Source organism: Balaenoptera borealis, assembly GCF_965194805.1.
Source record: "Balaenoptera borealis genome assembly, chromosome: 12".
Taxonomy (NCBI): domain Eukaryota; kingdom Metazoa; phylum Chordata; class Mammalia; order Artiodactyla; family Balaenopteridae; genus Balaenoptera; species Balaenoptera borealis.
Window position 1 is genome coordinate 49650110 of NC_138869.1, and position 27111 is coordinate 49677220.

General features: G+C 40.4%; 1 protein-coding gene across 8 annotated transcripts in view; it reads right to left on the minus strand.

Moving 5' to 3' along the window:
• ULK4 (unc-51 like kinase 4) overlaps positions 1–27111 on the minus strand; it is a 538746-nt gene that overhangs the window by 312443 nt on the left and 199192 nt on the right. For all 8 annotated transcript variants that reach the window (XM_082348367.1, XM_082348366.1, XM_082348364.1 and 5 more), the window contains 3 exons: positions 21191–21242; positions 20946–21090; positions 5874–5966 (listed from right to left, as the gene is read on the minus strand). In XM_082348367.1, the coding sequence (XP_082204493.1) occupies positions 5874–5966; positions 20946–21090; positions 21191–21242 (290 nt within the window). The remainder of the gene's footprint in view (positions 1–5873; positions 5967–20945; positions 21091–21190; positions 21243–27111) is intronic.

Genomic DNA, 27111 nt, shown 5'->3' on the forward strand with positions numbered 1-27111 from the left:
TGACAACCAGACCTTGTGAACAATGCTAGTAGGAATGTAAATTGGTACAACCAATTTGGAAAACTGCTTGGCAGTATCTACTGGATCTAGGCAAGCACAAGCTCTGTAAGCCAGTATTTCCATTCTAGAATGGATACACAATGGAGAAACATACATGGATTCACCACTTGTAGCATACAAAGTAACAGCCATGGTCATGCTACTCACGACAGCAAAAAAAATAGGAATAGTGCAGACACTGTTAGAAGTAAAAGGGATTAGTGGCCTGTAATGTATTTGTGCAATGGAAAGCCAGGCAGGAGGTGTTTCAGTTTGAAGGGTGGCATTGCCAAGACCAAGGACTGATGGCAAAGAACATGAGCAAAAAGCAAAATGCAAATGGCCCTTAACCATAAAAAGAAATATTCAACTTCACTCATGAAAAGGAAAATGCAAATTAAAATTACAATGAAATAACCTCTCATCACCCTGGCAAAGTTCCAAAGTTTAACAAATTCTGATAGCAAGGTTGTAGGGGGCCAGGCATCCTCAAACATGTCCTTTGGAGATGCAAAATGGTAAAGTCCCCACCATAAGCAATATGGCTGAACCTGAAAACAAATTTTAAGTGCATTTATCCTTTGATACACAAATACCATATCTAGGGATTTATCCTGTAAGACATAGATGCATACATACAAAATGAAGTATGAATATAAGATTATTCATTCTTTGCTCTATCACTAAATTAGAAAGAACTCAAGTCTATCCATTAGACATTAATGAGACAAAGTATGGTATATCTATACAATGGAAGAGTTTATAACTGTAAAACACAACATGGAAGCTCTCTATGTATCAACATAGAAACAAAATTGGGGAAAAAAGTCGTAGGGTAGAAAAACATACATAATATGCTATTTGTGTGTGAAAGGGAGAAATGAGAAAATACACAGTCACATTAGTTTGCCTTTGGACATAAAAGGAATAAAGCAGTCAGCCGTAAGGGATATAATGGGAAGATGAGGAAAGATCACAGTGGACAGAGGAAGGAACAGGTCTTCTCAGTATTATCTTTTTATATTGTTTTTTTCCCCCAAATAGAAATGTACTACCCATTTCGAAATGTTGGACTTAAAATTCATTTTTGAATAAAAAGAAAATCCAGTTAGGGAAATAAAAAACTTCCTTTCCCCCACCCCCCCTTCAAGGTATATGAATGGATTTTGCAAAATGCACACAGGTTGCTAGGGCCTGTGGGATCTAGAACCTCCCTTTAGAAGGGGTGGGGGGGAAGAGAGCAGGTGGGTGGTAATAGGCCTTTAACGCTTTGCTCTTGACCTCTGGAGCCTCAGCCAAAATCGACATGGGACAACTCTCATTTTAATATCCTGTTTCAAGAGAAAAGGCAAACAGAAGAGAACAGTGAATACAGAAAGAGACTCTACAAAAGGCAAAGTGGTATTTAAATGGGGTTTGGGGGTGATAAACAATTTCAGTTTACAAAATTATTAGGATATCTTTGTAGAGCAGTATTCAAAACGTATCTTGCCCTTTCAAACCCTTGCACAGTTGTGTTTATTATAGCTATAATGTAATTTAATTTTAAAACCATTTTTCTCATTTTAAAACTTATTTGCCTAGGCAGAAATCTTTGTGTATATATGAGTTTTTCTCTTGAACAGATACGTAGAAGTAGAACTGACGGTTGAAGGCTATGGACCTTTTACAATTGAATTTAGTGAATAAATATTAAGAGGTTCGAGTTTATCAGTAGATAAGTGAATGCAAAATGAAATGAAATCCCATTTTCATCCGTAAGTTTGGCAAAGATATTGCCAAGAGTGTGAATAAATACTGATACGAAAAGATCTTCAAATAATTTTGATAAATGAAAAGGTAAATTTCAGAAAAACACACACCCAATGATACTATCTATGATTTTTTTAAAAACTGACCACCACACAGCGAAGCTATTTAAATTCAGTATATACATACTGAATTTAAATAGCTCCCAAAAAAGTTCAGGAAGGACACCCACCAAAATAATAACAAGTATTAGCCCTGGGGGAGAGACCTGTGCAGCAGTGGTGGGGAATGAGGAAGCCCAGGGGACCTCGTGATTACAGTGCTGGAATTTAATACAAAGACAATATATTCAAGTATTAATTATGCAAGGAAAACAAAGAAAAAAGTTTATAAAAATTAATCCATTGAATTCTGCTTGTAAACTAAAAAAATATAAACTGACTTCTAAACCTAGTGTCTAACCATTTTAAAATAAAAAGGTTATAGGTCATCAGTTATCTGTTTCCACCTCACTAGGTTTTTTTCCCTCAATATGAGGAAATTCAGATGAATTTAATAAAGAGTTGGCAAGAAGAGAAAGTAGCCTGGAAAACATGCCACATGAATGAGCAAGAGTCAACATAAAAAAAAGGAAACACAATCTGTTCAATCTAATGAGAGGATAAAATCAGTATACAATATTCCCACTTGGTATCAAAGGTCCAGAAAAGAAACAACTATCTGAATTTGGCTTTAACTCCTAACACAGATTCACTCTTTAGACATAAATTTCTTCTGTAGGAATAGAGAATGGTGCCTTCTGAGTGAGAAATTTGGAAGGCTCATTGGACAGACTTTTAAAAGACTACAGAAACACAGGATTCAGAATTGCCAACAATATAAAGGGTTAAGTGCTCCCCAGATTCTTTTACAACGTGGCACAGGGAGTTCAGGGTAATATTTATATGTCACTCTCTGGAAACAAATGAGGCTGCTCACAGCAGAAGGACATAGGCCTGAGAGCTGTGACAGGTCCCACACTGTGGCTGACCTGAAGACCCAGAGCACCGGGGCAGCCCTGCGACTGGGTCATGGCATACCCCGGGCCCTGGCACACCCCTTGCGAAGGTTGTCTTAGGTCAGCCTTTCACTCAATACAGATACTCTACAAATAGCATTTCTTGTTCAGCACTAACAATATGATGCTGGCTCATCACTATGCAGGACTTGTAAACAGAAGACCAGGTGAAATCCAGGTGGTTGGGACTGTATGATTTAGTTCTCTGAGAAAGATCAAAGGGAAACTCTACAGGTGCACTGCACCTACAGGTACAGGCTCCAAACCCAAAAGGTCCTCACACATCACCCATACAACCAAAACCAGGCTCCTTGTTTGAAAGCAACAACTCTTCTCTTGCCTTTCTGCAGAGCTGGGTGGTCTCTGACAAACCCTTCTTTGCAAGAGTGAAGCAGCTGCCGCTACCCTAGGCAACTAGCACTAAAAAATTTGGTATCATCACAGGTAGTGTCTTCAATAAAGACAAAAAGCTCTCCACTACTCAATGAAAGTATGTCAACTAAAAAAAAAAAAAAAATTAAGGACTTAACTGGTGGCGCACTGGTTAAGAATCCACCTGCCAATGCAGGGGACGCAGGTTTGAGCCCTAGTCAGGGAAGATCCCACATGCCACAGAGCAACGAAGCCCGTGCATCACAACTACTGAGCCTGCACTCTAGAGCCCACGAGCCACAACTACTGGGCCCATGTGCCACAACTACTGAATCCCGCGTGCCTAGAGCCCATGCTCCGCAACAAGAGAAGCCACCACAATGAGAAGCCCGCACACCGCAACAAAGAGTAGCCCCCGTTCGCCACGACTAGAGAAAGCCCACACGCAACAACAAAGAGCCGATGCAGCCAAAAATAAATAAATAAATTTATTTTTTAAAAAACATTAATTCTTAAAAAAAAAGCAGAAAAATTATAGTCTATAAATACTACAGAGATTTAATAAACAATTGTTCAGTACAATGAGGCGAGAACTGACTTTTTAAAAGTATATGTGTTTATTTTTGTGTGTGGTGTTAGGGAGTGTTCTAATTTCATTCTTTTACAAGTAGCTGTCCAGTTTTCCCAGCACCACTTATTGAAGAGGCTGTCTTTTCTCCATTGTATATTCTTGCCTCCTTTGTCACAGATTAGGTGACCATACGTGCGTGGGTTTATCTCTGGGCTTTCTATCCTGTTCCATTGATCTATATTTCTGTTTTTGTGCCAGTACCATACTGTCTTGATTACTGTAGCTTTGTAGTATAGTGTGAAGTCAGGGAGCCTGATTCCCCCAGATCCATTTTTCTTTCTCAAGATTGCTTTGGCTACTCAGGGTCTTTTGTGTTTCCACACAAATTGTGAAACTTTTTGTTCTAGTTCTGTGAAAAATGACATTGGTAGTTTGATAGGGATTGCACTGAATCTGTAGATTGCTTTGGGCAGTAGAGTCATTTACACAAAAATAAACTCAAAATGGATTAAAGTCTAAATGTAAGGTCAGACACTATAAAACTCTTAGAGGAAAACATAGGCAGAACACTCTTTGCCATAAATCACAGCAAGATCCTTTTTGACCCACTTCCCAGAGAAACAGAAATAAAAACAAAAATAAACAAATGGGACCTAATGAAACTTCAAAGCTTTTGCACAGCAAAGGAAACCATAAACAAGACAAAAAGACAACCCTCAGAATGGGAGAAAATATTTGCAAATGAATCAACGGACAAAGGATTAATCTCCAAAATATACAAGCAGCTCATGCAGCTCAATATCAAAAAACCAAACAATCCAATCCAAAAATGGGCAGAAGACCTAAATAGACATTTCTCCAAAGAAGATATACAGATTGCCAACAAACACATGAAACGATGCTCAACATCACTAATCATTGGAGAAATGCAAATCAAAACTACAATGAGGTATCACCTCACACCAGTCAGAATGGCCATCATCAAAAAATCTACAAACAATAAACGCTGGAGAGGGTGTGGAGAAAAGGGAACCCTCTTGCACTGTTGGTGGCAATGTAAATTGATACAGCCACTATGGAGAACAGTATGGAGGTTCCTTAAAAAACTAAAAATAGAACTACCATACAACCCAGCAATCCCACTACTGGGCATATACCCTGAAAAAACCATAATCCAAAAAGAACCATGTACCACAATATTCATTGCAGCTCTATTTACAATAGCCAGGACATGGAAGCAACCTAAGTGTCCATCGAGAGATGAATGGATAAAGAAGATGTGACACATATATACAATGGAATATTACTCAGCCATAAAAGGAAACGAAATTGAGTTATTTGTAGTGAGGTGGATGGACCTAGAGACTGTCATACAGAGTGAAGTAAGTCAGAAAGAGAAAAACAAATACGGTATGCTAACACATATATATGGAATCTAAAAAAAAAAATGTTTCTGACGAACTTAGAGGCAGGACAGGAATAAAGACGCAGACGTAGAGAATGGACTTGAGGACACGGGGAGGGGGAAGGGGAAGCTGGAACCAAGTGAGAGAGTAGCATTGACATATCTACACTACCAAATGTAAAACAGATAGCTAGTGGGAAGCAGCCGCATAGCACAGGGAGACCAGCTGGGTGCTTTGTGACTACCTAGAGGGGTGGGATAGGGAGGGTGGGAGGGAGATGCAAGAGGGAGGGGATATGGGGATATACGTATACATATAGCTGATTCACTTTGTTATACAGCAGAAACTAACACAACATTGTAAAGCAATTATACTCCAATAAAGACGTTAAAAAGAATAAAAGTATATGTGTTAGTATTTTCTCTTTAAAGAATTTATAATTTTAAAGCATTATGAATTCCACAGTATGCAAACTCTAATAAAGAATAAAAATATGAGAACATGACCCAAAACACCATAGATGACAGATACTACAAACCATAAAACATGAAAATTTACCACTGTGGTAACTCCAACATTAGCCTTGTAGAATCTCATCATCTTTAACAACATTTTCAGAACACAGAAAATTCACTTTCTAGATGAGAAACAAAGAAAAGAAAATTTGAAGTGACAGTACCTGGTAAAAGTTGGGTTGTGTTCAGTCATGGCAACTAGCAGCTTCAGAGCATATGCTGGTACTGGGTCAGGCTCCGTGAGGATGTGCTCATACCTGAAATGACAACGTGATTAAAAAACACTCAGTGCTTTTGTCACTTAAAGTTTCCTCTGAACAACAGAAACAATATTCCATGTTTCAAACATGTGGAAGAAAATAGATACTGAAAAAAATGTATGAGATATAGGACCGGCACTTGCCAATGGTGGCGATGATACTGACCTACCTCACAGAGCAGGGATGTTGGGAAGATTCAATGAGACAATCCAGGTAAAATGATTAGTATTGAGCTGCGCACATAGTAAGAGACCCAGAAACATTAGGCATTTGTGTCGGGTGTCGCAAGACCACCCTCACAGTCAGAGATTCTAGAGGACTCATGAGACTCACATACAGTTGTATTTATAGTACAGACTTAGTACAGCAGCACAGCAAAGGCACACAGCTGAGTCATAAGGGAGACAGACACAGGTGGAGGCTGGAAGATTCCACGTGCAAACTTCCTTATCCTCTCTCCCTCCCACGAGCGGTCACACAGAGCACACTCTCCCCCCAGCCACAAAAACGCAGCATGTGTGCGTGATGTTACTGCCCAAGGAAGCCCATTAGACACTCAAGTGACCAAGGTATTTATCGTGTGGGGCTGGTTGCATAGGCAACCTAACATGTACCAAAAATCCCAGACTCCCAGGAGGAAAGCAGGCATCCAGCATAAACCGTACTGTCTGCACAAACAGTCTGGGCACAGAGGACTACCCTCATCAGTTAAACACTGACTGGCAGCTCTCTGAGAGCCAAGTCCCAAGATGGCAGCCAAGGCCAACCTTGCAAGCAGGGCTTTCTCAGGAGAGCAGTCTCAGATCCGCTATGTCAACTCTTTGCTGAATGGCATTCTTATTAATACTTTAGAACCTGAAATGAAAAGCATTACCAGAGAGAATAAAACTCAAAATGTCTTCATCAGAAGTTTCCACTGTGCTCCCATGTTATTTGCTAGATATAGAGCTGGCCTGTATACTGTGTGTGACCTACTTAGGTTCAGCTATCCAGTAAACAACACCATGTAGATGCTCAGTTAATAAGCACCAAATGAATGAATGAATAAATAAATGGACAAACTAACCAATCAACTTTACGATTTAACTCTCCAGAACAACCAACTACCGAGGGAGCAAAACATCTCCAAAAATCCAAAATGTGTATTTAAAACTCCATGACATGAAGCAGATGTTTTATCCTCTAGAGAAGAGGGGCCCCAAGCTCTTACTCAGAGCCTATTTACTCTCATTTTGGAAATCATTACATAACAAGCTTAATTATGCAGCCTCTAAGCCCACAGTCTTTAAAAAAGGAGCCAAGTAAAGGGAGGAGAGGGACTATTATAGAAAGACAACCCAAGAATTACAAGAAGTGGGGCTTGAAAGCATAGGAAAAACAAAAGAAAGCAAACCCAAGAACTCGTAGCAGAAAGCAGTCCAGGGAGCATTTAACACAGAGGAAGCAGCCTCTCATCCCCCAGTGGGACCTGAGGGCCTATTACACACCATAATGTTCAAAATGGGGGTACAGAGTCAAGGAAATGTTAAACTGGGCAGAGCACTCTGTTTAAGGAGCCAGGAAGTACCATATTTTAGTAATTTTTCTTATGAAATATTTTTAAATTATAGCAATTAAAGATTCACCCATGTATGACAAAGATAAAAGACAAAGTACCAATGGTTCATAAATAAAATATTAACAAGTAAAAATCAAATTGAGGAAAACCAGACATTTTATCATACGAATAAAACAAAAATCAAGGAACATCTTTAGAGGTGATAAAAATGTATTTGTAAAATTAACATACAATACGAAATTTTTTTTAAAAGGAACAACTCAGCATTTTCCTTTGCTTAATAGTCTTAGAAAATAAAAAGCTCTTATCATCCTCAATTGGGGGCACCCAAGACTACCTTTAGGTTCTTTGATTTGCTAGACGGACTCACAGAACTCAGAAAAGCTGTTATGTTCCCGATTGCGGTTTATTACAGAGAAAGGATACTGGTTAAAAATCAGCAAAGATGAAAGGCACATAGTACAGAGTCCAGGAGGGACCACGCACAAGCTTCTAGCTGTCCTCTCCCAGTGGAGTTGTGTGGACAGGGCTTAATCCTCCCAGCAACAGTGTGTGACAACACGTGTGAAGTACCGCCAGCCAGGGAAGCACTGGCGTCCAGGGTTTTATTAGGGGTCAGTCACTTAGGTGTGGAGTGCCTGTGTGGCTAACCTCTGTCTCCAGCCCCTCCGAGGGTCAAGCTGATATGGTGTGGCCCAATGCCCCGCCATAATTCACGTTGTTAGCATGAATTATCTGGCATGGCTCAAGGCCCCAGGGATACAGACTCTCTTATCAGGAAGGATATTCCAAAGGCTCAGAAGTACTCTTCCAGAAGGGAGTCAAGAGCCAGTTTCTTCATAACGTGCAGGGTTTGAACCACCCCCCACCTGCTGAGCGAAGTCTTTGCAGCACACATCCTTAACAGGGAAACTGAGGCACTGCTGAGTTTATAGTGAGGCATTAAAGTCAGAGATAAGAGAAGAATGCACTCTTCCACTGATTACTGGTACTTGCAAATTGTCAGCCAGAGAATTTCAACAGAAGTAGGGGTAAGAAGCTTCTTACGAGTCACTCACATACCCCAGATGACCAGCTCCCCTCGTCCCCACTCCCAGACTTACTGGAATCACTGAGGAAAGGACCACAAAACTATGAATTTTAAAAAGCTGCCCATGGGATGTCCTTACTCACATGCTTGTACAGAAAGCAGAGGAGAACACATGGACAACTAGTTAGAAATATAATAGAGAAAACAATCTCAAGAGGACTGAAAAATATGAAATATTTTTAAAGGGACTTAACAAGAATATGTAGAACCTACATTTAAAACCGAAACACTGATGAAACTTTTACTGTCTGAAATACAAATGTGTTGAGGTTGTTTGAAGGTTATCTAACCTTGAAACAGGAGGGAAGGATGAAGCTTGTACCAGCCTAACGCGTAACAATTTTCCCAAAGAATATTGCTGTGTTTTTTTCCCCTTGGAAAAAGAAGGGTAAATTTTATAATGGATATGTTTAGAATAGAAATATTGATACACTGAACATATTTTAGATAGGTTTCTAATGGTCAGCAAGAACTAGCCAAAAGAATGCTGTGATTTATTAAGCTTGTCTTCCTCAAGAGAGAGAATGCAACTGAGCTGATAGTAATTGGATTTTGCACTCCTCTGAATGAGACTTGGCAGGAAAACAAAACAGAAAAAAAGATAACCCCAGACTCCTGAAATGGCTATAAAGGAGAGTGACCAGTGTGGAGCTGGCCCACGTGGATGGACGTGGGCTGGAGAGGAGCATTCCAAGTGCCCTGAGCCCGACCAGAGACTGTGATCGCTGCTGTTGACATGAAAGCATGCTGTCCAGTCCCAACACCCCTCTCTTCCACTTCTAGGATCCTCCCCAAATAAGGGATCTTTGCTAGGTTCCAAACAGCTGAAAACCAGGCAAGAAAAGCCATTCATACTAAATTCTCTATCCAAGAGGAGAGAAAAGTGCTAAAAATCACATATTCAGGGATCCGAGGGCTAGACTCTTCCCTACCTTGTCAAGTGCCTGGAGTAACCAGTGTCAAGCAGGTAGGCTGGCAGAACATTGAAACAGGCTACCTAAATAACTGATTATTGTGAGGAGTTATTCTGGGGGTGTGACCAAAGAATGGGCCACATGGAAAGAAGTACCTATTTCATTGAGGGAAAGGGGAGGCACCATATTGTAAAAAGGTCCACTCTGCTGGAATTAAACCCCAAACTCACATTTCACGTGTCAATGGAGTGTACTCTGAGAATTTGGGAGGAAAGAGTGATTCCAGGATATCCAAGGAATTTTAAGGAGAAATACAATGAGGAAGAACGTGCTAAAAGAAAAGCTATACTCAGCCATAAAAAGAAACGAAATGGAGTTATTTGTAGTGAGGTGGATGGAGTTAGAGTCTGTCATACAGAGTGAAGTAAGTCAGAAAGAGAAAAACAAATACAGTATGCTAACACATATATATGCAATCTAAGGGAAAAAAAAAAAAGAAAAGCTAAAGTACTTTACAAAACCACTAGAATTGTTAAGTGTAGCGTGGGATCAAGAATAGACACACAAATTAAAAGGAAAGAAAGGTGACCCAACATTGGACAAGAAAAGAGTCATCACAGAAAGGGAGACAGAATGGTCAGGCCATATCTTATGAAAATGTATCATCAATAAATTAAAAATTCAAGTACAAATTTTTAACTTTGTTGAAATACTACAATGAGTAAATATTCACATACTCTTAGGTGAGAAGGCCTCTATAGCATGACAACAAAGAGATATGAATCCAAAAAACATTCACAGTTTTAAAGTTTTTAAGTAGTAAATGTTTCTCAGTGGCAAAACCACCATAAACAAATCAAATGTGGGAAAATTTATTTGCAGAATATTGGTAGATTTTATACATTCTTAATATATAGAGAGCTATTTGCAAACCAACCATCATCCCACCAAAAAAAAAGTACAAAATCCACCTAAGAAGAATATAAATGGCCAACAAATATGGGGAGAAAATTGTCAGCATCATGATTATCTGAAGGAATGCAAGCTGCAGCTAGTAAGAGTACAGAAAAACAGGCAGTTTCATAAACAGAAGCTGGTAGCATACACCGTTTGTCATCTTCAAAAACAAATTGTCAAAACATGTCAAATGCCCTTAACATGTATTTAATTTTCAACACAGTGGTTCCACATCTAGAGATTCAACAAAAGGAAATCAGTATGCACCCAAAGATGTAGCTCTAAAAATGGTCTTTGTAGCAGTACATATGATAGTGAAATACTGGGAAAATCCTAGATATTTACTAACCAGGAATTGTTCAATGATTTTTAAAACATTTATAACTGTAGGTATAGGTAAGTAGATTACAAGACAGTCAATAAAAGAGTGTTATATAAGTATAGATACAGATATTCACAGTATGATGTCTGGGGGTAGGAGGAAGACACAGGTTCCAAGGAGGAAATTTCAGAAAGTACTAAGTAAATCTCACCAGGAATGGAGAAACCATAGAGTGGAGAAGGCCGATGTTAACATAAAATGGTAGGCAAGAGGCAAAACACTGAGAGTCTTGAATGGCTGGGTAAGAACTATTAATGTTATTTTCTGCCACCTAAAGGTTTCAAGGTTTCTGAGCAAAGGAAGCTATGAGGAAGGCATTATGTTAAAATGCATTTGTAACAGTGCAGGGTGGATTCCAGGCTTAAAGAGTTTAAAGGAAGGAGATGTGTGGGGTTAGATAAAGAGAAGGTTGCCAAACAGCAAAAGCATGGAGGTGAAATCTACCTTTGGAGAAGGTTGAGGACTTTCCCTGGACTGCTATTAGAAAGGGGGAGATAACCTACTCTTTTGGGCATTTTCTGTACAGGTTCTTCCAAAATTTGTACTAGGTGGTATCTTGAGTCAACTCCAAAATTTTATGAACTGGAAGAGGGCATAAATCAAATAAGTAGTTGATATCTTGAGACTCTGCAATCTTGGGTTTTTATGTGACCTAAGTTCTACGTGACACTCTATTGTCTTGCGTGGACGCATAGATACTTAAGCATATCAGTAGGTACATGGATACATAAGTGGATGGAGAAATAAACAAATGGTGGGAAGATACATACATACATACATACATATATATATATATATATATAACATTTTTTAAGTGAGAGAAAGATAGGTAAGACTTCAAAATAAGTATTAAATATAATTTCAGATAGTAAGCCCTAATGTCTGGGCTTCTTCGATAAAATCAACAGCAAATTTTCATTATGAAGGCCTGAAAGGCTAAAAAAAAAAACAACCAAACAATGACTTCACTAAAGCAACACTCAAGGTTTACAAAATATTATCCAAAGAACTGGAGTACTAGAATTATTCTGATTCAGAAGGATGAAAGAGCCTTTACCTTTACTCTAACTCCCAAATTATCCCAATTCAGATTCCCATAGGTTGTACCCCCAAAAGAGGAAAAATCACTCTACCTAAATGCACTGATTTAGGTACACACTCAAAACATAAAAGGATTAAGTAAAAAGAACAAAGTGGAACTTTCTTTTGGTGCAAAAATATTTAATTAAATACTATGTGCAAAAAAAAACTTATCTAAGGAATGGCCAAAAATGAAATACTCCTATATATTCTGATTCCCATCAAAGATGGTCAAGTTCATGCCTATTTTAACATAGAATACTTGTAGTTAAGGGAGACAAAGATGCAATACAGAAGCATCTGGATGTCCTCTGAGCCACCAACACAGAAATCAGGTAGTGAAACTCATGACTTTTGCTGGATATTATTTCAGAGACATCAACTCTACAGTGTGTTGCCACTAACAAAATCCATTTATAAATTCAAATTTCTGAAAGGAAATACAATTCTAAGTTGTCAAGGGTACAGTCCTTTCTGAGATTTTAAAAAACAAAGCCTTAATAATTTATGAAGTCATTATGGCCCTGATGATTGTACAGGTCACAAGAGAATTGTTAAAAAAAAAAAAAAAAAAGACAGTACTCACTTTCCCCAGGAGAGAAATGCTGAATGTCCTACTGTCATAAAAACACTGTAAACACATTTATATCAGCATGATCTCTTTTCAGTAGAAAACACTCAAAGCTAAAGAAAACTATGGAAGTAGAACAAAACATGTTGGCAAAGTGGTTCCAGTCTACCAAAGGCAAATTGCTTAGCGCATTTTTCCCCACGGCTTGCTGCCTGGCATATAAGCCTTCCCTGACGATGCTATTGGAATAAAATAAAATAGGCCCTCCCTCCATTTCCCCTTGTCGATTAAAAAAAAAAAAAAAAAAAAAAAAAGCGTAACCTAAAAGTTGAGAATTATGTTTTATTTGGCAGACTTGTTGAGGACTTAAGCCTGAGAGGCGGCCTCTCAGATCGCTCTGAGGAACCACTCCAGAGAAGTAAGGGAGGGGCCAGGATGTACAGGAGCTTTTGCAGCAAAAACCAGGCAGGTAGTCGGAACATCAAAAGACTACTGTCAATTAAAGAAAAACCAGGGCTTCCCTGGTGGCGCAGTGGTTGAGAATCTGCCTGCCAATGCAGGGGACACGGGTTCGAGCCCTGGTCTGGGAGGATCCCACATGCCGCGGAGCAACTGGGCCCGTGAGCCACAACTGCTGAGCCTGCGCGTCTGGAGCCTGTGCTCCGCAACGGGAGAGGCCGCGACAGTGAGAGGCCCGCGCACCGCGATGAGGAGTGGCCCCCGCTCTCCGCAGCTGGAGAAAGCCCTCGCACAGAAACGAAGACCCAACACAGCCAAAAAAAAATAAATATAAATAAATAAATAAATGAAATTTAAAAAAAAAAAAAAGAAAAACCAGACACCTCAAGTGAACGAATCTAGCACTTTTCTCCGTATGGGAAGATGCAAGAGTCTGGGCTGATTGAAATCATTCCTTTGATATGCACCTTAGCTATCTGGGGCCAGGGTCCTGCTTTTCTCCAGCCTGAATGCCCCCAGGGTGCACAGTCTGGGGTGGTGGCAGTGGCTGAGGGCTTGATGGCCACAACATCATTCGTTTACTGATATGGCAGGTGTCATTCTCTACCTACTTAACACCATTTTCTGTATTTTCTTCAGAGCACTCACAATTAACTGAAATCACCTTAGATATTTATTTATTTACTGATTTGTCTCACCCACTATACAGTATGAACACCGAGGGGCAAGGATTCAATCTTTCTCACCACTGTATCTTGAGTTCCTGGCACAGAGAAGTCACTTGACATATCATTTATATGAGAAATGGGAGAAAGGAGGGAGAGAAGAAGAGAGAAAGGGTTTTAAACCTCCTGTGAACAACCACACAAGGTAGTTCAAATTACATTATTTACATTTGTAGGAATATTAGAATTTCCTCTTCCCCAACAGTAGTGATGTGTTTCCTGAGTGGAGGATCTAGTCCTGTTTATAGCTAAATACTGAAAGAGCAATGCTCTCCCCTTATGTAACAAGTGTCAGAAAAAGAAGTTCAAAAAGTCACCAGAGGACTACTTTCAATGTTAAGATTTCACTGATAATGACTTTGATATAAAACTTCTGAGAGGTGCTGATTTTAATTAATAAGGTCACTCTGGGCTTAAGTTTCATTAAATATTGCCTCTCCTCTTCTGCATGAACCTTTAAAATTAAATCTTGTCTCTTTGCCGGAAAAAATCATGGTAATTTTCTGAGTATATGTGGTTTATCTTTCTTCCCAGAAAAAAACTTTTCCTCATTAACCATACAGATAGCAGTTACGTTCCTGGCATTTCAACTATCTTGAAGAAAGGAGGAGAAATGGAAAGCAGGGAGGGGAAGGAGGAAGTGAGGGCTCACACACCAAGTCAATGGCAGGGCCAAGATATGAATACAAATATATTCTAATCACAAGATCCACATTACCAACGAACACTACTACCAACTTCAATAAGCAGACGGTTTCCTCAAGCTGGTGGCCAAAGAGGAAGTCAGAGTAATGGCAAGCATGAAGGGGATTTGGCAAACCACTGCTGACTTGAAGATGGAGGGGCCACGTGAAAAGAATTTCGGGCACCTAAAAGAACGTGAGGCAGCACAGAAACAGTGACTTTGGTCCTGCATCTGTATACTGGGATGAATAATGGCCCCCAAAAGATATGTCCAAGTGCTGACCCCCTGTGAATGTGACCTTATTTGGGAAAAGGGTCTTTACAGAAGTAGGTAAGGATCTCGAGGTAAGATCACCCTGAATTTAAGGGCAGGCCCTACATATAATGGCAGATGTCCTTACAAGAGAGAGGCAGAGGCGATTTACAGATGTAGGTAAGGATCTCGAGGTAAGATCACCCTGAATTTAAGGGTAGGGCCTAAAGATAATGACGGATGTCCTTACAAGAGAGAGGCAGAGGCGAATGTGAGGCAGACGCACAGGGGAGAAGGCCGTGTGAGGACAGACACAGACTGGAGAGATGCTGCCGTAAACCCAGGATGCGCGGCAGGCCACCAGAAGCCGGGAGAGATGCGTGGATTCACCCTCAGGGTCTCAAAAAAGAACCAACCCTGCTGACACCTTGATGTCAGACTTCCGGCCTCCTAAACTGTGAGAGAATACACTTCTGTTGTTTTAAGCCGGTCGGTGTGTGGTAATCTGTTACAGCAGCCTTGAGAAGCTAATACCACAAGAAACAGTTCTGCTAACGGCTTGAGTGTGCTGGGAAGCAGATTTCTCCCGGAGTCTTCACTCAAGGACTCAGCCCAGCAGCCGTGCGATTTCAGCAGCTCGAGATCCTGAGCTAGGAGCCCAGTCGCACGAAGTCACACTCCTGACCTACAGAGCGTGACCTAATCAACAGATGTCGATGTAAGCTGCTAACTCTGTGTTAACTTGTTATGCGCCAATAGAAAAACGAATAGAATATTTAGAGTTTAATTTTCTTGTATTATTAGTTAACACTGATAATCCAAAGTTAAAGTTTTGATGATGAGCATCCCTTTCTTGTTCCTGACGTGGAAATGCCCATAATGGAACAGTATTTAAAGACTGTGACCAAAGGAATCTAGAGTTCTGGGTGATGTTAACAGATAAGCCTTAGTAAGTAGTGTCCTAATGTCATGTAATGTTGAGAAACATTGAGCTTAAAAACGTTAAATGGGTAAAACTCAAAAGCACACAGAATATTTCAGAAAGAACATGTGTTCCTCAGCACGTTTATAAACATGGTGTAGGCCCACATTTTAAGAAAGGCAGCTTTGATATTTATTTAATTTATACTTAAACATTTATGACTTACATGACTTACAAACTTCTACGGTTAAAAAAATTATTAATTTATGAAATATCTGGCTCTACCAGACAATACATCCCACAAAGGCAGAGGCTGTACCTATCTTAGTCATTATTAGAAATATGCCTATGAAATAAGATGTATACAATTAGTATCAGTGAATGAATGGGCTGATGAAGAGAGAAAACATTTTCTCCCAAACTTATTTCACAGAACTCTCACATGCAGATTTCTGCTAGAAATAAGCTGGTCTGCTCACTGCCCACTACTCTGCCTCTTCCACACCTTTGCTTACCCCATTCCTGCCTGGGGTAGCCACTCCTCTTCCATCCAATCATACCCAGGTTTCAAAGTCTAACTCAAATACCATCTCTCTATATGTGGTTATTACATAATCCTCCACATACAAAAGGCACTAAACAAATGCTTGTAACTAAACTTCACCTCTTTAGAAAGCAAAGCATGCACAGTGAGAAGGGGTAACAGTTCTTTGATATTCACAATTTATATAGTAAGCCGTTCACTCATGTTATCTATGATAGATGGGGTGACGCGTCAACTTGACTGGGCCACAGGCCACCAACGTTTGATTACTGGTGTGTCACCAAACATTCTGGGTGTGCCAGTGAGAGTATTTCTGGATGAGACTAACGTTTGAGTCAGTAGACTGAGTAAAGCAGATTGCCCTCCCTACTGTGGGTGGGCCTCATCTAATCCACTGAAGACCAAAATAGAACAAAAAGACTGAGTAAGAAGGAACTCCTCCTGCCCCACTTCCTTGAGCTGGGACATGGGTCTTTTGCTGCCTTTGGTCTTGAATGGAAACATCAACTCTTCTTGGGTCTCCAGCCTGTCAGCTTTCAGACTGGTACTGGTAAGTATACCCTCAGCTCTCCTAGTTCTCAGGCCTTCAGACTCAAACTGGAACTATACCATTGGCTCTCCTGGGTCCCAGCCTGCACACTGCTGATCTTAAGACTTCTTGGCCTCCATAATCATGTGAGCCAATTCCTTATAATAAATCTCAATCTCTCTCTCCCTCTCCCTCTTCCTCTCTCTCTCTACATATATATATCTCCTATTTGTTCTGTTTCTCTGAGAACGATAACTAATACTTATTTTAATATGATATTTATTCTTACAACTGAATTTTCATTCATATCACACCGCAGTTCTGAAAAGCACCTGGAAGAGAGGTATTACATGGTATTTAACAAGATTAAATTATTGTGCTCCCTGAAAATTTTGTAACAGCCATTAGAAAAGACATCCACTCTTTCCCTAGAATCATAAACCAGGAGCCACTTAACCACCAAGTAGAAAGAGCCTCTTTGAGAACAAAGCCACATAGATGTAGGCAGAGAAGAGATGGTAAGAAAGAGACATACACACAGTACTGCAGACATAATTCAAACCCCTGAATCCAGCTATATTTGACACCAGCACAAGTCCCTGACTTCTTAGTTATGTGAGCAAATAATTACTTTGCAAGTTAGCCTGAGTTAAGCATTACTGTTTGCAAATAAAATCGTCTTAACTGGGGCTTCCCTGGTAGTGCAGTGGTTGAGAATCCACCTGCCAATGCAGGGGACACGGGTTCGAGCCCTGGTCCAGGAAGATCCCACGTGCCGCAGAGCAACTAAGCCCGTGCGCCACAACTACTGAGCCTGCACTCTAGAGCCCGTGAGCCACAACTACTGAGCCTGCACTCTAGAGCCCGTGAGCCACAACTACTGAGCCTGCGTGCTGCAACCACTGAAGCCCGTGCACCTAGAGCCCATGCTCCGCGAGAAGCCACCGCAATGAGAAGCCTGCGCACCGCAACAAAGAGTAGCCCCCGCTCACCGCAACTACAGAAAGCCACGTGCAGCAACAAAGACCCAACTCAGCCAAAAATAAAATAAATAAAATAAATAAATTTATTAAAAAAAAAGAAATCGTCTTAATACAACACTTTCAGGTGAAAAGATTGTCACCTTGGCTTTACCCAAAGTATTTTTTAAGGTCAAAGAAGGATTAAAACTTTAACAAAATTAAAAGGATCGACATTAAAATGTCTATTTGCACATTGAAGCAGGTTTTATATAGCTCCTATAAACTCTAGAAACTTCATTATTCTTAAGCCATTATATGCACATACTCATTGAAGAACATGAATTTTCCATTATGAGCATTTCTAAACTTACAATTGCCAAGAGCTATCTGCAAAGACCAAATTCCTTGTCAAGGTTTCTAGTTTTCCAGTATCAAAGTTAAATGAATTCATCATTTGTAGTTCATTTTTTTAAATTTTTTACATAATATTTATTGAGCCCTTACTATATATGCCAGGTGGGCACCATCACCAGCATCTATTTAATGGCCACTTCTATGAAGTATGTAGTATTACTATTATTGTACCATTACAATCTTCATTTTAAAGTTTAATAGGAGGGATTATAATGTTCCTAATAATAATAGTAGTGGTGCTACATATTTGTCAAGAACGTACTACGGGGGATTTCCCTGGTGGTCTAGTGGTAAAGAATCTGCCTTACAATGCACGGCATGTGGGTTCGATCCCTGGTCAGGGAACTAAGATCCCACATGCTGCAGGGCAACTAAGCCCGCGTGCCACAACTACTGAGCTTGCGCTCCTCAACTACAGAGCCCATGCGCCCTGGAGCCCGCACGCCACAACTAGAGAAGAGAAAAAACAACCCGCATTCCACAACTACAGAGAAGCCTGCACACCACAACGAAAGATTCCTGCACACCTCAACGAAGATCTCGCATGCTGCAACTAAGACCCAACGCAGCCAAAAATAAATTAAATAAATAAATAAACAATAAAAAAAAAGAAAAGAACGTACTATGTCCCACACACTGTACTAAGTGCTTTACAAGAAGTATCCTAGGGGCTTCCCTGGTGGCGCAGGGGTTGAGAATCTGCCTGCTAATGCAGGGGACACGGGTTCGAGCCCTGGTCTGGGAAGATCCCACATGCCGCGGAGCAACTAAGCCCGTGAGCCACAACTACTGAGCCTGCGCGTCTGGAGCCTGTGCCCCGCAGCAGGAGAGGCCGCGGTGGTGAGAGGCCCGCGCACCGCGATGAAGAGTGGCCCCCGCTTGCCACAACTAGAGAAAGCCCTCGCACAGAAACGAAGACCCAACACAGCCATAAATAAACAAACAAATAAATAAATAAATAAATAAATAATTTAAAAAAAAAAAAAAAAAGAAGTATCCCATTTAATCCTCATTTTTGAATCTTTTAAATTAGGTACAATTATCCTCATTTTATAGATGAGGAAACTGAGGCTTAAAGAATTAAATGCAGAGCCAAGACCTGCACTTCACATCAGAATCAGTACACAAGGTTTGAAAACATTCCACGCCACATCCCAATAAATCCCATAACGTTATCCAAAGTGCATTTCAAATTGCTTAATCAAAACCTGAGCTCATCTACATTACATTTGTTCTTGAGTTGCCATGTGGTTTACATTTGTGTTTTCCTCTTTAATTCCTCATCTCTGGAAAAGGTAAAGATGCCCATTAAAGGAAATACATATTATTTATTATAGCTCAAATGAATAAAATAGGAGCACGAAAATTATAGATTCAATACTTTTTATACTACGGACTGTTCCAAAAGTGGGCAGACTTTAGAAACAATGAGATTTTATTTCAAATGTGCATCAGTGTTAACAAACTATTGTTAAACTGAGAAGTCTTGTTGGAAGAAATCCTGTCCCTCTTGGGGGACATCTCAGGTCCTGAAAAATGCTTCAGTACAAGTCGTCGGGTAGCAGATAAGATGGCACTGATAGCATTAATTAATCCCATGAAACAAGATTGGAATCTTATATTTACCCACATTAAGTACAAACCACACATGCACACACGCATATATAACAAATGCAACCAAAAATATATTCATTGATAGTTTATCACTGAGAAAGCTCCACATGACAAAGTTTAATTTTTTTTCATATAGATAATCATTTTCTTACTTTGAGTATCAAAAGTATTCTTACTGTATGTATTACCAGGAGTCTCCCTGAAGCCAACTGCAGAAGCACGGGAAGCAAAAAGAACCAAGCGGCTAGCTTGTAAATCAAGCCGGCACAGGTCAAGCTCCCGTCAGTCAAGACAGGCTCCCTCAGCTGGGAGAAGGGTTGTCACACACTGGCTACACACTTCGTAAAATATACCTTCCTAAGCCAACAAGGAGTGGTTGAGCTCTTCGGAATATAATTAGATCTGGTTTCTACATTGTGAAACAAAAAAAAAGGTTTTTTAATAAGAACAGCTCTTGAGAAGTTTAACAAATATCGGGGAGCATCTGGTGGAGCTGCCATCCTTGAAAACTTGCTGAACTGACTCAAACTGCAGGCCAGGCCCTGAGGAAGCAGGATTAGGCATGCGCTTTAATGCCTGACACGCTTTCCAGCATTTAATTTTATAAAAAATTTATTTAATAGTGATATGTGGCATGCACCTTTTTTAAACTTCAATTTTTTTGACTTCAATTTTTTTGTTTGATAAAATTTACAGTGTTGTCTGAATTATAAGGTGCCATTTTAGAGCTTAACGTATTTGCATTGGGTGCTCTCGGCAGTCATCCTATTGTGTTTGCTATGTGAGCCATGGAGTAAAAGGAAAAAAATAATCCCCTTCGGTTAATTAATACTCATTAACTGTTCTGCCAACATCCCTCCCCCGCAAAAAATATCCTGTTTTTAACTAAACTTAATTTCCATTCCAAGAGTTTGGAGGGGAGGGAAGGACGATTTCTTTCCATCTCTATTATTTCTGAGAAGGTCCAGGAAAAGTCCCAATTCTATGTTCAGGAGTCTTGTCATGTTGACCTTGAATAATAAACCTTATCCCTCTGGCCACAAACATTTTTAAATCGGCAGAACCCCAGTCATGTGCCTTGTAGAAAACAGATAAAGTTCGAAATGGATGTTTCTGAAGATGGACTGAGATTCTCCTGTGTCCTATGCAGCACAGTAGTTACTGCCTCTCTTTCTAGACCTCCTTTACAGTGAGTGCATAAGCCCCCGGACAAAAATATAAGGTCCCTGCGACCCCGAGCCCATCACTGGACCTCGTTTGCCAGAAGCATCCTGGGCACCCTACACTTCTCTGCCTGAGTGCAGTGTGTGGGACTTACTGGGGAAGTAAGACATCTCTAATGAGAGCCAGAAGATTGCTGTCAGAATCGACATTCGCCTCCTTCTTGCCATCACCAACCTCCTGGTTCACGAGCAGAGATGTGGTTTCTGAGAGCAGCCGCAAGCTGAAGAGCCTCCACTCCACTTGAAAGAAAAAAAAAATGCCAAGAACGTGACCACATGAAGATAGAATGAAAACAGAATGTGTAACTGATGGAATTCTCACTGATGTGGTCACACTTACCATTCCCGCTTTGAACCAAGGAGACCAAGGGTGGAAGGATATAATCAACCACCTAAAAGGAAAGACGTAAAAGACTTGGTTCAAATCCCTACAAACAAAAAACTGATATTGTTACCGAACTCAAGTCCATGTGCCTGACGCACAGTGAGGCCAAACAATACTGAAACGTCGGAGTTCGGAGCAGACAAAGGTTTACTGCAGGGCCCTGCAAGGAGACGGGTGGCTCATGCCTTAAAAACCCCGAACTCCCTGAAAGCTTTCAGCAAAGCCCTTTTACAGGAAAGGTGAGGGAGGGGCGGGGTTAGTTGTTGGAAGCTTCTTGGTGTCAGATCCTTTGTTCTTGAGGTCAGGTCACGGTCAGGTCACGATGTTCCTGTAAACGTCCACCAAACAAACGCTAGTCTCTGTTCTGACAAGAAGGGGCAAGGTCCCAAGGCTCAACTTTCACCCTCCGAGGTCCAGGCCTCGTTAAGAGGAGGGGTCCCTGCGCGGGCCGGTCACCCAGCCCGGGTCCTCCCGCCAGTGCCCAGCCCGGCTGAGGAGGCAGATCTCAGCTGACTGCGCCCGCAGGGCCAGGTCCCCAGACCCCACCCAGCCGTCATCGCTGAGGGAGCCAGGCGCCCAGGACCCAGCCGGCCCTCAGGCTGCCCAAATCAGGGGCTGGGTCCCACACACTGCGACCCACGGAGACCACCGCCGCCGCCATTAGGTCGTAGGGGCAGGGATGGGGGAGAGGTTCGCTGCTGCCTCAAGGCCGGGCCCAGACCGTGGGTGGCCTGGCCAGGGCTCTGGAGTCCTGCAGGACACAGCCCGCAGCTTGCCCCCAAGGCCCCCAGCTCACCCGCCGGCCCAAGGCCAGAGGGCCTGGAGGGCCCCAAGGAGAAGGCCAGCCACGATCCGTCTCTCACCGCACTCTCTGCTACGCGCGGACCACCGTGAGGCTGACTGTTGGGGGAGCAGGACATCTAACCGCCCCACTAAGGGTCACACGCTAACTGTCACTCGCGCCCGCCCCACCCCTATTACAACATCAACCACTACCCATGCCTTTTCCACTAACAGAATCATTAGTCAAAGGAGTGGAAAAAAAAGCAACAGCTAAATTTACCCAGGATTTAAACTCTGAATGACATTTAATAAACCACCAAGCTCATTTAAATCTGAAAAAGTCCTCAGGTCAAAATGACATTATGGTCATCAAGACAGTAGTTTATCAAAACCTTCAGAGTTTATGAAAGGAACTTTGGTATATAATACAAACTCTCGTTGGCATGAGTTGACATTAAACCGTCAAATAAAGATATGTAAGCTGGTGATCATTAGTCAAGTTTAAACTAAACAACAATTAAAATGTTGGAGGAAAAGGAAATACATAATCCTCATGTTTTTGCAAATACATCAAAGTGCTATGACAAGTTAATCTTGGTGATTTTTAGAAATAGATTCCAAAGATCTACACCCATTACACAAACCACCTCTATGATTTTCTAGTTACATCAGACAGAGCACAATCAAATATGGTTTGAAACCTACTCCAAAATAACAATTTACCCCCCAAATGAAAATGGATGATGAAGAAAGGACAAATCATTTCCACAGTGTAATTCTGAAAACTACTCTCTCATTTGGTGAACTCTTTTGGTGACAATAAACAAAATTCCTGTTGTTCATAGCTGAATTGATTCCTGATCCTAAGATGCGCTCTCCTCACACTGACAAAAAGGCAGGAAAAGTGGTCCACGGCCCAACACCACCCTCTTGCTGTCCAAACCAATGAAAGGATACCCTACACAGGTAAGGATCTCCACACGTGGGTAGTGGTCCGTCAGTGTTACCCTGTTCTAGCTCCACTCCACAAAATAAGTTTATATGTAACATTATATCTAGATATTTGTACCACAACCCTAAGAACTAGGGATGTTTTGTTTACCCTCTTCCATTAAGTGACATCACATCACTCAAAGCATAGACATCAAGCTTCACTAAGGAATTTTTAGAACTCTAAACTCCCAGGTACATCAAAAGCAAAAACTATGCAAAGAAGAGAAATATATCCCACTATCAACCCCTATCAACACACTCAACATCCATCTTGAAGGTTTAAGAGAACATATTAAGAGAGGAGTGGGACTGAAATTATCTACATGTCCAACTCAATTAAGTTTGAAAACCAACAATTAGGCGTGGTCCAAAAAGCAAGGCTGTCAGAAGATGAAGAGACAAAAATCAATAGTTTTCCAATATGCCTACAACAACCAATCAAATAACATAATTAGAAAAAGATACCATTTACAACAGTAATAAAATTCTAAGGTGTCTACGACATCATGACTTTCATAGAAAGGTATATATATATATATATATATATATATATATATATATAGAATATGTGCAAGTATGACAGCCATCGATGGACTTCTGAAAAAAAGCTTGAAAGCTGTCACAACCATGCTCACAACAAGAAAAAAGACAAACTGAAAATCAGCAACTCTTCTCAGACATACCAGAGACGTCAAGTCACAGGGCAAACCAGCTGTCCCCCAGAAGTGAAGAGACGGGCAAAGACAGAGAATCATAGCTTAACAGGAGCAGAAACCACCAGTGGGGCCAGCAGCTGGAGCAAAAACGTAAAGGGTGACTGACTAATTGCTGGAGTCTGAGTGGAAAAGAGAAAACCTCCTTCAGGCCCTGTGTGCACCTGCACCTACCAACGGGGAGGGGGGATGAGGTGAGAAGCACTTGTGAAGTTCACAGCCCAGGCACACAGGCTCAGAAGAGGAATGAGACCAAATCAGAGGGGCTATGGAACACTCCTCCCCCCACCTCACCACAACATCAATAGGGCTCCTGTGTAATAACACAGGATTACAACAGAGAGCTGCTTTATTATAAAGACACAGGCTTTATTTCAGAAGGAGTTATTAGGGAAACCCAAGACAACAGGAGAGACAAAATAAGGACATTATGGGGAATTTTAGTCTCTGAAACCTACAGCTACAGCCAACAGTAAACACAGCCTGGCTCTTAGCCAGATAAACATAAAACTTCACACTAAGGGCTCATTGATCTCAGTTCATTTTACCTGATACATCATGCTGGAGTGAAATATTTGAAGTGCTGAGAGGGGAAAAAAACACCACCCTAGAATTCTGAGTGAAATTATCCCTCAAGAGTAAAAGGAAAAATAAAGACTTTCTCACACACACAATAACTGAAGAAATGTTTTGCCAGTAGACTTGCCTTGCAAGAAATGTTAAGTTTCTCAGAAAGAAGGAAAATGACATAGGTCAGACACTCAGATCTATATGTTAGAGAAAAGATAAATGAAGGTAAAATATAGTAATTGATGAAAAGCCTCAGAGAGGTCAACTCTGTGCAAATTAATCTGTAATTCCAATAAAAATAAATATTCCAACGAGGTTTGCATGAACTCCTCATACTGATTCTATAATGTATTTGGAAAGGAGAGGGTCAAGAGTACTGGAAAATTTTCCAAAAAGCATGAGGCATATTTGGTTCACCTTCTCAAGTTTCCAAGTTTACTGTGATGGAAATAAACATGATGGCACAAGCAAAGGGGTAGACAAAGAGATTCATGGAACAGAACAGAGAGCCTAGAAACAGATACATATGGGAACACAGTAAGTAGCAGACGGAGTACTACCAACAGTGGAAAAACATATAGACTATTCACCGAAGGGATAGGTACAACTTAGTTGTCTATTTGGTAAAAAAATATCATAATGCTAAAAAAAAAAATTACTGGAGGCTTAAAGATCTAACAGTTAAAACAAAAGCTCTTAAAGGAAAATATGAGAGAATAGCCTTTGTGTTATTAGAGTAGGAAAAGGCTTTTTAAATGATACCTAAAAAGTACAAACTAAAAGAAAATATTATCAGGGACTTCCCTGGTGGCGCAGTGGTTGGGAATCCGCCTGCCAATGCAGGGGACACAGGTTCGAGCCCTAGTCCGAGAAGATCCCACATGCCGCTGAGCAACTAAGCCCGTGCGCCACAACTACTGAGCCTGCGCTCTAGAACCCGCGAGTCGCAACTACTGAAGCCTGCCCGCCTAGAGCCCGTGCTCCGCAACAAGAGAAGCCACCGCAATGAGATGCCCGAGCACCGCAGTGAAGAGTAGCCCCCGCTCGCCACAACGAGAGAAAGGCCGCGTGCAGTAACCAAGACCCAATGCAGCCAAATATAAATAAATTTATTTTTTTTAAATATTAATAAATTTGACATTAAAATGAAAAATACTTGTATAAGATGAGTCCTCATAAGCAAAATGAGAAGAAAAGCCATTGGCTAGGAGAAAGTTCTGCAATCCCTATACCTGACAATGGATGAATATGCAGAATACATGAACAGGGGGCCCCCCGAAGGAGAATACCTAAATAGCCAGTAACCATATCAAAACTACTCAACTCCACTAATAATCAGAGAAATGAAAGGTAGAACAAAACAGATACCAATTTACACAAATCCAGTTAGAAAATCACATAATACCAAGACTGGGGGAAATGGGTACTCACATACCACAAAAAAAATCAGTAAATCAGTATTTAACTTGGAAGAACAATTTCACAATACCAACCAAAGCTGAAGATGAACACAGCATACAACTCAGCAATTCAGCTTCTACGTGACATATTTAAAAACACTCATTGCAGATCTGATTTCAGGAGTGCAAAGAGAGTGAATAAATCATTACATTTATATTTCATTATTTAATGAAAACATCAACTTGCAAAATGATACAGGCAGCATGACACTATGTATCCTGAAACAATACCTATAATGTTAAAATACATACTAAATGTAAGTTTCTGTATTAAAAATGTATTTCGTAAGTCTTAAAAGAAGAACTCTATTTAACTATAATATTATTTAATTTTTTAATTAACATAGTTTTCCTCTGAATAACTCAAGGCAATTATAATAGTATCCCAAGATGATACAAATTTAATCCTTCCAACTGAGAATGATCCTTGAGAAGAAGTAACAGGAGGGTGGTAATGGAAAAATAAAATGCTTTTTATAATATGTAAATGAAGACTACAAGAAAGTTTAGAACATTATTTGTCTATTCACCTTTAATTCATATTTTTGGTGAGCAATGACACTTGACTACTTTATCAAATGAAAGCTGCCCATTAAGACATGAACTGAAAAATGAAATTACACTGAAAATGTCTGCATGCTTAGCAAGTCAAACCAGGCAAAGGATATAAAAACTGAAGAACAATTTCATAAGTTTTATTTATACTCTATTCAATAACTACATAGACTGAAATAATAAATGGTGTTCAGGAAAAGATTGTTGTTTTTAAAATCCTAACAAGAAAAAGGAGACCACATATCTTTTGGCAACATGTTCACTTAAAGTTAAATATACAATGATTCCAGCAAAAAAGACAACATGAAAATAAAACATTTAAAATGTTAGTTACCTCGGAGATGAGAGCAAAGAAACATCTTTAGTTCCTGGAGTAGCGTTTAAGGCAGAAAATGTAAAGAAAATGTAACAAAGGAAGTTAAAGAAAATAAACCATTTCAATAAATTCCCATACAAATCAGAAGAGTATCTACTCTCAACAAAATGCGGGGGAAAAAAGTCTGTATAACTGACACATCCCAACATTTACAAACATTAATTGTGTGTGTATATAATACATATACATACACACACAAACATAAAATAGATGATTTAGATGAGCTCACAATATGTAGGTAAGGGGATTTTATCACCACCACTCTCAGAACTTAATAGCTACTAAGGGCCAGAAGGGAAAGGAGCCCATTTACAAATATGTATACACAGATGTGTAAAGTAACTAACATTATATAAATTGGGATGTGGAGATAAGCCAGCCTTTCCTGGAAGAGGTTGGGGTGTATTTTATTGTTGTTGCTGCCAT